The sequence below is a fragment of the Pectinophora gossypiella genome, chromosome 4 (assembly GCF_024362695.1).
Source record: "Pectinophora gossypiella chromosome 4, ilPecGoss1.1, whole genome shotgun sequence".
Classification (NCBI taxonomy): Eukaryota; Metazoa; Arthropoda; class Insecta; order Lepidoptera; family Gelechiidae; genus Pectinophora; species Pectinophora gossypiella.
Window position 1 is genome coordinate 16,279,760 of NC_065407.1, and position 14,093 is coordinate 16,293,852.

Sequence of the window (14,093 nt, forward strand, 5' to 3'; positions counted from 1 at the left end):
CTACAGACTTATTTCTGCCATTTTAGACATCAATCATCCCCCTAGCATTGTCCTGTTTTTCACAGGGTCGCCTTACCTAACCTCAAGATTTGACAGGTTCAATTTTTTTATTAGAGAAGCGACTGCCTGTCTAACCTTTCAACCCGCGAAGGGAAAACCAGTACGACATCCATCCAACCATCCATCCATTCCATTGTCCATTTTAGACAACAATGATTTCATTAAATAGGTAAGTAAGTATACATTTGCGTAGACCCTAGTAGATAGTAACCACACTATTTACCCCTCCCTCATTCTGCGCTTATCGCTATCGGCCTAATCACTAATTTAAGAGCCACGCTCTTGTCGGTGTAGCATTATCCATGCTACTTTTTCGGGAAATATAGGGCAGTGGTTTCCCTCTTGCCTTCCGCTCCGCAGAACTCTGTCTGACGCGAGTGGCATGGCGTCGAGAATAGTCTTATTTCAAAGCCGTACTAGGACTCCTGTCCTCCGAAATCGCACCACTAGGGTCGATTAATAATTATTTTTTAATATTATTTTAAATATTATCCTCTCAGACAACGCCTTGAGACGAAGTTCGCTCCCAACTGGGCACCATCAGGCCTGTTATCTTAAAATTGTACCGGATGAGAGCTCTCAGCTGTACATGCTTCTATGCCGTTCTGGGAGCAAATAAAAAACATAGAAAACGTTCAGCTGCTTGTCTTCCCGGGCATGTCGTAAAAACCGACAGAGGGATTGTGTCATCTAACATGATGGACTAATGTTATGGGCGATAGGCTGATCCCTTATCACCATAAGGTTCATCATATCCAGCTTACGACATAGTATCAACAGTGGCTGCAAGTTGTCTTTGATTACTTGTGGCTCTGCCCACCCCATTAGGGATTACGGGCGTGAGTTTATGTATGTATGTATGAGAGCTCTCAGCGCTCTTCATTTGTCCGGCCAAGTAGTTAATGTGATAAGCAGCAAATATACAATAAGTCGGGACAAAAACACGCTCGTATCAAATGCGACTCGAATCGATTGTATGGAGAGTCCGGAGTACTATCGTGGACTTTTGTCCATCACATTGAAGTGAACATCATTCTAGCATGCTTACGATAATTCAACCTACATAACATAAGCTCACGACTACATCCTAATTGGGGTAGTCAGAGGTACATCCATTTGATGATCTAAGCACCCACACCTCACCGAGCTTTCAGTTAGACCAACGTGATAGGTGGTGAGCCGTATCGCCGACTGTATAATGATCGAGCCGAAAAATTAGTGAAAACTGCACTTAAGATGATTACCGACGCACCAGGTTTGAGAAGCAAGCCGGTGTAGCACAGGACCAGACTGACAAGGATATAAAAAATAATAAATTCAAAATTGTTCTGGAACGATAATATGGCATAAAATAAAATGTGGAATACACATCCATAAATTGAAAGATAGCATTGCGGTTGTTATCGGTAGTAATGGCATAAAAATACAAGAAGATGGAAACGGACATAAAATGCCTTTGGTTTAAATGAATAATGTTGCATATTAGAATTCGAAAAGAACAAAGAAACTTAATTATTTAAATTCGTAATAGAAACAATACGGATTGTAAATCTTCTCCCTAGTTTTTCACCTACCTAACCTGAAGATTTGACAGGTCCGGTTTTTTTTACAGAAGCGACTGACCTTCCAACCCACGAAGGCAAAACCACCCCAATACAGGTTAGGTCACATACTTCCGAAAATGCATTCTTCGGGAATGTGGGTATGGAAATAATACGCATTGTAAAAGTAAAGTAAGTACGTATAATAATTAAGAGGTTTTAATAATTGTTGTATTTGTTCATTAAAGTACCTAAATATAGGTATTGTAGATTTACACTATTTGATATTTATTTCGTCTTGATACTTGGTACCTAACTTCAGCGTCGGCATAGAATTTAAGGATTGTAATTGGCAATCCTCAGAGGTCACACACACAGTTGCACGTGTTTATAATGTCAATGTGTAGTGTCTGTGTAAAACGAGGTTGTTTGTATGAAGTGACCGGGGTGTGGCATCGGATGAGAGCCTTCAGCGCGAGTAAGAGCCCTTAGCATGCCATTTCCGGCAAATCTACAATAAATTTCGTCAACAAAATCTTGATAACCTAAAGAGCTTGATAGTTCGTGTACGAAAAAACAAAAATTTTACTAATTATGTTATTATAGTAACATTTTGAAGACTACAGAGAACCGGAGAGGAAATATGATAAGCCACCTGATACGACATGATTCATTTATAACAAACATCATAGAAGGAAAAATTGAAGGGAAGAGAGAATGGGGTAGGAGAACATTTATGAAACAAATAAAAGAGAAGGTGCAGGTCGTGTCGTATCAGGAGGTGAAGGTTTTGGCGGGAACAAGAGAGGAATGGCGACAAGAGCGCAGCTCTTAAATAGAGAAAGAGAGAGTAACATTTTATATTATCTTATTTTATCAAAATGAAGTTTAATGTTTCATCACATTACAAAATCTCCGTCGTCCAGTGGTTGAAAGTTAGGCTCACGATCCGGAGGTCCCAGGTTCGAATCCCGGTAGGGAAATATCACAAAAATGACTTTGTGATCCCTAGTTTGGTTAGGACATTACAGATTGATCACCTGATTGTCCGAAAGTAAGATGATCCGTGCTTCGGAAGCGTTACGCCGTTGGTCCCGGTTACTACTTACACAATGTGAGTAACCCCTTCGGCGGCTCAATAATAGCCCTGACACCAGGGTTGATGAGGTTGGTAATCCACCTCACAACCCACACGAGAGAAGTAGATTACATAATCGATCAGGATCTTTGGGCAATGTCACTTCCGGTTTCCGTCGCCTAGTGGTTAGACTCTCATTAGAGGTTTGCCTGTATTTTTTCCGCCTGCCCTAGGTACAGACTTTAGCATTTACATACCTACTTAAATAAAAACAATGTCATAAATCAACCAATTTTTCCCGACCCTCAAAAAGGTTAGAAAGCCCGTTTTAATTACACTTAATTCTGGCCATTCGTTACTGGCGTGGGAGATAAAGCGAATAGGAGATAATAAGATATAATAAGAGATAATTATTAAGGCCATTCCACCAGAGAGACTCCAGGGTACGAAGGGTTTTTGTAAAGCTTTGTTATACGGATGCAGGCATTAAGTAACATCATGCGTTGAATGCGTAATGTAATCTAAAGGGATACGGTACAAGAGGTCGCTGTGAAGGGATTGCGGTTGTGTGTAAAAAAAATAGCTTCATGTAGAAATAAACATATCCAGCGATGAGTAGGTATATAGGTTAAGTATACTTTGTATTTCTACCTACCCCTTAGGGGATACAGGCGTGATGCCATGTACATACATACATACATAAACTCACGCCCGTAATCCCTAATGGGGTGGGCAGAGCCACAAGAAATCAAAGACAACTTGCAGCCACTGTTGATACGATGTCGTAAGCTGGATATGATAAACCTTATGGTGATAAGGGATCAGCCTATCGCCCATAACATTAGTCCATCATGTTAGAGGACACAATCCCTCTGTCGGTTTTTACGACATGCCCGGGAAGACAAGCAGCTGAACGTGTTCTATGTTTTTTATTTGCTCCCAGAACAGCATAGAAGCAAATGATGCCATGTAGGTATACAGAAGTACGGGTTGGCAGAGCTTAAAGAGCCATCTCACTAGTCTTTGTGTTGTCAAATTTTGATGTAAGTTAGAAGTCGTTACATGAGCTATGTCAGGGGCCTTTGGCGGCTCAATAATAACCCTGACACCAGGGTTGATGAGGTTGTTAATCCGCCTCACAACCCACACGATAGAAGAAGACCAAAAAAATCTAGTACCTGCTCATCCAAAAGATATACACGTTAAGATAAAACGGCGAACCGCACAGCTAGATAATTGCTACTTACTTACATACATACTGGCCCCGATTCCTGCAGACACCGCCTAATTTTATTTTGAGTTATATCCGTCTTTTTCATATCCGTCGAAAAGGAAAGGGACGGATGATTCACAGCTCTTAATTTTAGGAAGAATGAGTAAATGAATGAATAAACCGGGCGAATCAAAAGGTACGTCGCTGGTATGCAATCCGTTTGACGTGCTGTCTACTTAACTGTGTCGGGTTATTGACGGATGTAAAATTTTTAGACGGTTGGTTTAGATTTGTGCTTAAAATTGACGTGTGTTCCATAAATTTTATGCTTGTCGATTACCCGTCCCTTTCTTTTTCGGCGGATAAGAAAATGACAGATATATCTTAAAATAAAATTAGATGGTATTTACAGGAATTAGCACCATTTACTACCTATCCAGTACCTTCTAAAACTGCCGAATTGTAATTACATTTGGGAATATCATCGATATTAACATGAACTGGGGGTTTAAAATGCCACATCGCAGCTATTCAATTAAGAAAGCAATATTGCTATTTGACATTTGTTTGCATTGCATACTTACTTTTATAATGCGCAAATGTCAAATTTCAATAAGTATTGCTATTTCAATATTGCTTTTTTATATGAATTGCTTCGATGTCGCCATTTTAACCCCCCGTCCCACTATTTGACGCTAATAAAATGTAATTGATTACCTAAATGAAATCGAATGTGATTTTTTAAACGGTAAATTATTTACGTAAGTACCTATTTACTTGTCACTTTTTTATACGTACTTAATGACGAAAATAAACAAAGAACATTCTTGATTAATATCTGTTCTGTTTATTTGTTTTAGTTTTATTTTAATTTTATTTCTGTTTTGTTTCATATTTTTCTAATATTTTTGTTATGTAACTGTTTTGTTTATGGTGTAAATAAATTCTTTTGTTTTTCCACAACAACAAGACATTTCAAATGATGCGCGATTATCTTAAGCATATTTTTTACTACCTACGTGTTTTTATTCCAATTACCCACACAAAATCTTTCTTACTTATTTCAATTTGTACCGACGTTAAGGTAACTGTAGCTAGAATGAGGTAATCAGAAATATGTAATAAGTCCATTTGCTCTCAAAATTGCGTATCCCACAACATTTATTCGAATAATACTCCCAATGATCCATTCTGTGGATTCTTATCTCCATTTGCTTTGAGGGTTGTTTTCTATATAGTCGATTTGAGGAGTTCTGTATTATTTCTTTGTATTTAGATTGTCCTAACGGATTTCGGCATTCACAGCTAAAGTAGCGATACGATGGCCATTTTGACATAATAAAGTATAGCAATTTTTTTCATCAATATAGTTATAAATTAATACGAAACTTGATGATCGCAATAAAGTACTTACAGCTGGCTCTTTTAACATAGTTAAAACGCCTGTCATAGGGTATAGTTTAGTGATAATTATGTTTATAAATGGACAAAAAAAAGATTGCACAATCCAATAAAAAAGAAGGTACTTACATGAGCGGCAACAACACTGAATGTAAGTAAGTATGTAATTTTGATTTTTTTTTAAAGTTTGCACGCGCCAGCGGCGCCGACCCGTTTGAAAGGAAACTGATGTGCTTTTTTTTAATTTGGCCCACATTGCTGGTGCGTTTTTTTGCCATTTTTATAAGTTCTACTTTTTTCTACGTTTTAATTCACTCCCACTTCAGCAGCATAAAGTCTACGCATAAAGTCCATTTAATAGTCGCATAAAGTGCTTACATTTTATTACTCACATAATTCGACATAATCTTTTTCCAATAATTGCCACTGGCTATAAACTGGTTGATTGACTGTCTACCAGCCAGATGTGAGTATCACATTAGGATTTATATACTTTTAATTGACCATCCATTTTCCTAGTGTTATCCCGTTTCCCCGGGGCCCGTTTATTATATTCGACCGATTTGCGTTTACAGATATCCGTCCAGCTGTGTTAAACTTCGTTAGCGCGTTTTAGGCAATCTACCAACGCCATCTGTTGCATACGGGCGGAACTAGTTGGTCAACTAATTGGTCTGGCACATCAAGCTCCTCCCTCTAGGTGGCACGCGGGACCACACTTGGATCATCATCACTAATTTAAGAGCCACGCTCTTGTCGGTGTAGCATTCTCCATGCTACTTTTTAAGGAAAAATAGGGCAGTGGTTTCCCTGTTCAGATAAATATATGAATATGAATTCTGTTAGGTTCCAGATTACAGGGCATTTTTCCGCCACACTTGGATACTGGCTTTATTTGGATAAGTACTGAATAATGAAACTCAATTCCTATAATAATTTTATGAAAAATTATTTTACTTTAGTCTTTGTGGTACAAAATGTACAAATGTTACAGAGATGTGTACAAAAATACTTAAATATCTAAGCATCATGAACATGATACGGCTGATGATTGATTGACAAAGTGACTGACAGACGGGGTCTTATAGTGACTGATGATAATCTGTCTTCTTGTGATGATCTTCACCTCGTTTAGGCGGCAGCTGAAAAAATCATTATAAGTACATAAGTAAAAACTTTGTAATGATCAAGAATGTTGCATTGGCATTGTGGATGAAACATACACATACATACATAAGAACACGCCTATTTCCTGTTGGGGAGGGCAGAGACCATAGAATTCCACTTTTTTTTTTTCTCTTTGGCGTCATGCGACTTGCATATTTGCCATCAATGTAGATTTGAATGTAGAGGATAAAAACTTAGGAAACGTTTATGGAGAAAGGAATTTGGATAGGAACGAAATTTTGAAATAAAGGATCATAAGGCAAGGAATAAGGAATATCAATGTACTTACTTACACATATAAATAGGTATAAAATAAACATATATTTAACTACAATTTAATATTATTTACATGAATAAATGTGGCTAACAACTTAGAAATACCGTAAATAATGATCCATAGAGCATTTAACAATGACAATTTTTCAAGCTACAATGTAAAATTATAATAAGTGAATCAGTGAGTCGCACGCGCATGGCTTAATATTATTATAAAAAGCACACAATATTATTAGGTCATTATTTATTACCTTCAACCGGTGGCGCCGCAGCCGGTTCTGGCGCTGGCACAGGTGCTGAAATAGAAAATAATTAAAATAGTACAGACTACTTAACTAATAATAATAATAATAAAAATGTTTATTTAATTTTTTTTTAACTGACGGATATCTACGTAGAATGTTAGAATGAGAGGTAAATAGACGTGCTAAAACTATAAGCGTTTCTACTATATAACCTATTTTTTGAAGTCGGTTAATTATAAAAGGAGAGAATGAACTTAAGACTAAGTGAGATATGAATAATTTATTATTGTTACTGTTAGAACAGAAACCATCGGCCTAATCTCGACTGATTCATCACTATGCTAATGAACACCACAACCGCGCTGGCTTGGCACTTTGACAGATCTAACTTATACCGCGCACTGAAGCTGCTCTAAAACATTATTTATTTTTTCTACACTCTACTTTAATCTGGCATTTAAATAACCAAAAAGTCTAATATAAGTACATACATAATTAAACTCTTTGAAAAAGTGTACGCTCTATGGCCTATAAAAGCATTGTTTACAAAGTGTAACTGTACTATAATGTCGCCAAAAAAGCATTGTTGTTGTTTTTTTTTTTTGACCTGGAAACTGGCACCTTTACTTTGTTTGGTGCCATAGATATACTATAAAAAAAAGTATACATTTGCCGCCATTTTCCCATACCATTCAAAATTTACATCTTCATTTTTATAAATAAAATTTTTCTTTGTATAATTTTTGTTTCATTTAAAATTACGTCGTCGTAGAAAAAGTATTGTATACAACGTTGTATAACTAGGTCAAAAAATGCTCGTGGCGTCTCTTATTGCGATGTTCGCCAAGGCTCACATCGCAACTCACGCCACTCGCATTTTTTGACCCTTCTTATACAACTGTTGCATAAAATACTATTAAAATACCAGCTGTTACACGCGATTTAGTTCGCGTGGAACCCTAATGTTAAAAGAGTCTAGTACGTAAAGGCGATAAACAAAACTGCGTAGAGCTTCAGTGCGAGTGTTCGTCACTGTTATGCATATTACAGCGAAGATATAAATAATCGATACACTATGCTTCGATATATCTTCTTGCGATGTGGTAACTATAGAAGTTTCATACGAACTTTGTTATTAAAATATTATTGTTATATAATTATTATAAGTACGTATATTATTGCTTTGCTTTACTTAAAAGGACTCATACAAAATTTGAGACTTCTAGCACTTGTAGTTTTTGTGATTATACAGCGAGTGCTATTTCGCTTTGTACTGAACTACACGTTATGTTCAATATTACCTTCAGCGGGCGCGGGAGCAGCCTCCGGGGCTGGTGCACCTGCAACACAACATTTGTATTAAGCATCAAATCCACCAACATAACAAACACTGCACAAATATATCTAGTATTCGTGGTAAGTTTCACACACTATACTTCACAATATACCTATGTACCAACAACAACAGCACAACGCTACAACATCACTACTACAAACAAAAAATACGAATAATACAAACAATACAAGTTCTACAGGGTGAAAAATACGAATAATACAGAAAATACACTACATCTTCCTAGCGTTATCCCGTTTCTCACGGGGTCCGCTTACATCACCTGACGATTTGACAGGTCCAGTTTAGACAGAAATTACTACCTGTCTGACCATCAACCCGCGAAGCGAAAACAAGTTAGGTCACATACCACCGAAATGCATTTCCCGTTAATGTGGGTTTCCTCACGATCCTTTCCTTCACCGCTGAGCACGTAACATAAAACACACACACGCAATAATACACGTAATACAGAAAATACTAAATACAATAATAACAGACGATACAATTTCTACACAAACATTTACGATAGATACAGTAAATACGAATAGTCTACAAAATACTAAATACATTAATTACAGACAATACAAGTTCTACAGGACATTACATACGAATAATACAGAAAATACAAATAGCTACGGATAATACAAATGAAATATTAATGACACAGACAATTTCGAATACTATAGACACGGTACAATTTCTACAGGGTATATGGTATACCTTCAGCTGGCGCCGCTGGCGCAGGCGCACCTTCTGCAGGTGGTGCTGGTGCGGGAGCTCCTATAGAAATATATTTAAATCGTCGAATTTCTCTCATCATCTCCCTATCTTTCTATTCTCGGGGTCCGCTTACCTAACCTGAATTGACAGGTCGATGGTCGAATTTCCCTAACAATGAGAATGAGGTATCTAGTGTAGTCAATGTAGTCTTTTAATTATAAATATGTATAAAAATGATTATAAGTAAGTAGATCTCAGAGGAGCTCGGTGGCGCAGCGGTAAACGCGCTCGGTCTGCGATTGTTGAAGTTAAGCAACTTTCGCAAAGGCCGGTCATAGGATGGGTGACCACAAAAAAAAAGTTTTCATCTCGAGCCCCTCCGTGCTTCGGAAGGCACGTTAAGCCGTTGGTCCTGGCTGCATTAGCAGTCGTTAGTAACCATCAATCCGAAATGGGCCCGCGTGATGGTTTAAGGCCCGATCTCCCTATCCATCCATAGGGAAGGCCCGTGCCCCAGTAGTGGGGACGTTAATGGGCTGATGATGATGAGGTCTTAGACTATAAAGGAGGGTAAAATCTGGCTCAGGATTTTTAAATTAGAATGTTCAGTTGATTGATTAAAACAAAAATACCACCCTCTAATAAATTGTATATTGCAAAAGGTATTATATATACTACGGAGTTAAAACTTACCTGTACGGAGTGTTTATATCAACGAATATTATGTTGTTCTCATCATCTCCTAACCTGAGGATTTGACAGGTCTAGTTTTTCACAGAAGCGACTGCCTGACGCATCTTCCAATCCGGGAAGGGCAAACCAACCCAATGCATGCTAGGTTCTCGGGAATGTTGGTTTCCTCACGATGTTTTTCTGCCCCACTGAGCACACGATCATCATTTATGATCCAAACATGGATTTCAAAACAAATTCGAAAATCATTGCTTTAAACCCGTGCTGGGCTTCGGAACTGCGACCTCACAGTAAGAGAGAGAGTATGTTTTTAGATACTTACATTATAATTTATAACTTATAGGCAGTTGTCTTTATTATTAAGTATTTGTATAACGTACCTTCAGCAGGTGCAGCCGGTGGAGCACCTTCTGCGGGGGGAGCGGCAGGGGCTCCTTCCGCGGGTGGCGCTCCTTCTGCGGGCGGCGCTGCTGGCGCGCCCTCAACAGGTGGCGCCGCGCCTTCCGCTGGTGGCGCCGCGCCTTCCGCGGGTGGAGCCGCCCCTTCTGCGGGGGGCGCGCCTTCTGCGGGTGGTGCGCCTTCTGCTGGGGGCGCGCCTTCTGCCGGTGCTCCTGCATTGGAAATAATAAGTATCATTGACCTTCATCATAAGAGTGTGATTTTTGGAATCGAGACATCATCTGTAGACATTATGCAATTTAAAGTGTTTAAGGCCCCTATAGCCGCTAATGTTCTTGAGCATGTTGTCAAAATCAGAGAATTATCAAAAAATTGACAACCGACGCGAGCGTACTTAGAGTCGCTTTACTATTTATTATGTCATTAATGTGTTCTATTTCAGGTATATAGGAGCCTTAATATCTGTAAATAAATTGTTTAAAATGGTGACTTGAGTATCGCTTTCTTATTCATCATAAGTAAATACATTAAAACGTCACACCATTGATTGGTATTGATATTTCTTCGCACAACATGAATGAAGAAAAATGAAAGTTTCCTCTTTGTAATTTTTTACCAAGCATGTAATTCATGAATGGCATTATAAAACACATGTAATTCACCATTTATAAAAATATCATTATTTTAATTCATACCTTCGCCGGGAGCACCGCCTTCCCCTGGTGCCGCCTCGCCTTCCTAAAACGACAATAGAATGGTGAAGTCATACTGTATTACGTCACTGTTGCACAAGCGACACTGCGAAGCTATTTACATATTTACACGATACGACTGGCACTGTAGCACTTTTCCAAATAACGTGGTTTACCCAAAAGCAACGAATTCAAAATTAATGTCCTTATGGTAGAAGGGTTTGCTTAAATGTACTTCCAAGTAAATGCTTGGATTTTTTTTCATTTTTTGATAAAGCTGTCACACATAGTAACAGTAGTTTCTTTATTATTGTGTATTTGGTGCTTGAGTGTAATAAAATTGTTGCCTTTGGGTTAAATAATCTTTTATTCAGACGACTTCGTGAAGTTATATGCTAAAAGCTTGAAGCTAAACACTTTCTTAATAACATTGGAAATATGAAAATGAGTTCGTACATTTTTGTGTTTTAATCAAACTATGAGCCAAAATATTTTCACGACGCGACGTAACGTGATGCCACAACACCAGAATCTAAGATTCCCCATAAGTTTTGCTTAGTGCCATCAAATAAAGACTCCTTAGCAGATTCAAGCGTGAAGTGTGCCAGTTTCTGCCACTAAATGGGAATCACTAATAACATAAGCTCAGAATTATATCCCATTGGGGTAGTCAGGGGCACTTACATCCATCGCAAGATGAACTTAGTACTCACACACACCTCACTGAGCTAATCACTAATATAGAAGTAAAGCGTTTGAAAACTTTTCAGATTTCGGTTTTGCGACATTACGTCGCGCCGCTACGATTTATGAAAAAGTCAGTGTTGATATTGTAAAAAAATACTCATTGTATGGCAGTGTTAAGTTCAATGGATATTTTAAAAGCATTTAAGTACTAAATGCAGTCCGTCGCAACAGCAGTTAAAGCCGAGTTAAAAGCAATTTCATTAACGTCAAAGCATGAAGTAATTATGCACCGCTGAAGACTAAAATGTTTTTGAAATTTAGTAAAGCTACATTTCAAATATTAATTTGATCCGTTGCAATTTGGAAAGAATTATTGCTGAGAGTTTTCAATATTGTCGCAAATGAATGAGGCTGTATGCTAAAAAAGCCTGAATCACAACGGGTCTGTTAATAAAAAGCTATTATATAAAAAGATATTTGAATTTACCCTTCACTTTAGAAAACGTAGACAAATCCACAGGGATTTAAAGATACAAACTTACCAAAGGGCAGACATCTGCATTAAAATTGGAGGTCGAAAGCCGAAGGTCAGATTTTACACTTCCAAAAGGATTATTTGACCTTTCCATTATTTTCTATCTTTGGGATTGGAGCAGTCAGTTTTATTTTCTTTTTATTAACATTCGCCAGATGGAAGCGGCAAGTTTTATTAAAATGTCTCGTAAGTTGTAGACTTTTCGGTCGATTATTTTAGGGTAATGTGTAAAGAAATGTCTTTTTGGTTCCGTCGGTATAAAGTTAATTTACACAAGAACCAAGTGACTTGCCAAGTTGCAAATGATTATGACAATTGACAGTGATAAAAATGTTTTGTATTGACATTGACATAAGGTCAATCTAAATTTTTATCACTGTCACTGTCGATTGTCATAATCGTTTGTAACTTGGCTGAGGCCTCAGTTGTGTTGTATCGGTTAAACTCTTTGTTAGTGTAGGTACCTATCTCATATTATTTAGTACTCTAACCTCGTCGTAATGACTTATTATAGAAGTCACGTTATCTGTACACTTGGTAGATGAAATATAAAATTTTTGAACGTTTATTTTTCCAATGGTTTTCTCATTTTTTTAAATATCAATGCATTCGAGCTAGTCTGGGGCCAAGAGCAAACCCATCAAAAGTGAAAAAATAAATATTTCTAACTTGAGTTGATAGAACAGATGTTACTTTATTAAGCAACGGAAATAACGGAATAATTTTGGATCTCAATTTTGCAAAACTGCCTGACAGAGTGATTAAGAAGAGAATGCCCCCTGTTTATCTAAAATGTTGTGAGGTATAGAGTTTTGAAAACTAGTATTATAATTATGATCAATAAGGAAGTAATTAATACTACTTACAGTAACATCTAAATCTCTGATAAAGAATAGATACCAAATTTAAGCCTTGATTATATATTAATTATTATGTATTATTGAGTATCTATAGAGATTACAACTTTATGATCAAAATCATTTATGATCATGGCGATTACATGTTATTATGTTATAGCCAAAACCCGTTTATAGATAAAAAGCATTTTCCCTTGGCAAAACTAGTACTTACATTCTTGTTTGGCATAAACGTGGCTTTTGGAATTTGGATGTTGATTGTACATTTTAAAAGTAATAATACTGCTTCAATTGATACAATTCAGGTTTGATCTTTCGCTTTGCTAACTTAACCTGGTACATTATTATTTTGAGTAAAACTAGTTTTCGCTAGACAAAACGCGTCTTCTCTGGGTACAACTAGTTTAAACTGATATTATCCTTTAAGCAGCTGTAAAATCTATCTTTAGCAAAGGCCCTTAGCAAAAACTAGCTATAACTATGGAAACGCGTTTCAATCAGAACCGAGTTTTAACTGTGACATTTATACTTACATTCTGCATAACACTCGAATTTAACCTAAAATACTTCTAAAAATAGAACAGTAACTGTTAACTACTAATTAGGACATACACAAATGGGAATATATCTACTGTGAACAAAATATTTTACTTGACTACAATAAAGTACTTATATACGGATCTTAAAACTGGGATGTGATAGGAATTAGACACCTGCTGCTCTTTGATGACATTTTTATGATTCAATAAATCGAATCTTTTACACTTACGTGACTGTCATAATATGTATCTTTTCTTTTATAAAATATCTTTCTCATACAAGTCTATTGATAACTCGCGAAAAACTTGCGTCGATGCAACATAAATCTAAACGACGACCTATCTCTCTAGGACACTATGGTCGCGCCACTAGCGGAAAATTATTCTTGATTCATCATCATTGTCGGAGACAACTTCGTTGTCCAACCAGGTGAGGTACCTTTTATACAACTACATGTATTTTGTTGGTTGCGCACCTAAAACTGGATATGTTTAATACACTAAAATACGTATATAAATCCGTATATTATGTTTAGTAACGTTTTTGCTAGAAACACTAGACTTTCAAAACTTCTTAATTAAAATTTGAAGCTCTTCTTCACTAAATACAGCAAAGTTCATCTGATACACAGAGTAATGACATTAACGACGACC

General features: G+C 37.1%; 1 protein-coding gene across 4 annotated transcripts; it reads right to left on the reverse strand.

The window, feature by feature from the left end:
• Nucleotides 1–6,226: 6,226 nt before the first annotated feature.
• On the reverse strand, nucleotides 6,227–14,073 carry LOC126382419 (tropomyosin-1, isoforms 33/34). Of its 4 annotated transcripts, none has more exons than XM_050032295.1 (6): nucleotides 13,115–14,073; nucleotides 10,825–10,867; nucleotides 10,111–10,341; nucleotides 8,283–8,321; nucleotides 6,988–7,032; nucleotides 6,227–6,435 (listed from the first exon to the last, which is right to left on the reverse strand). In XM_050032295.1, coding segments are annotated over exons 1-6 (420 nt in total). In that variant the 5' UTR covers nucleotides 13,117–14,073; the 3' UTR covers nucleotides 6,227–6,375. The 4 variants fall into 4 exon arrangements, with proteins under 4 accessions (XP_049888252.1, XP_049888249.1, XP_049888250.1 ...); XM_050032292.1 differs by lacking the exon at nucleotides 13,115–14,073 and adding an exon at nucleotides 12,051–12,718; XM_050032293.1 differs by lacking the exon at nucleotides 13,115–14,073 and adding an exon at nucleotides 11,506–11,633.
• Nucleotides 14,074–14,093: the final 20 nt, after the last annotated feature.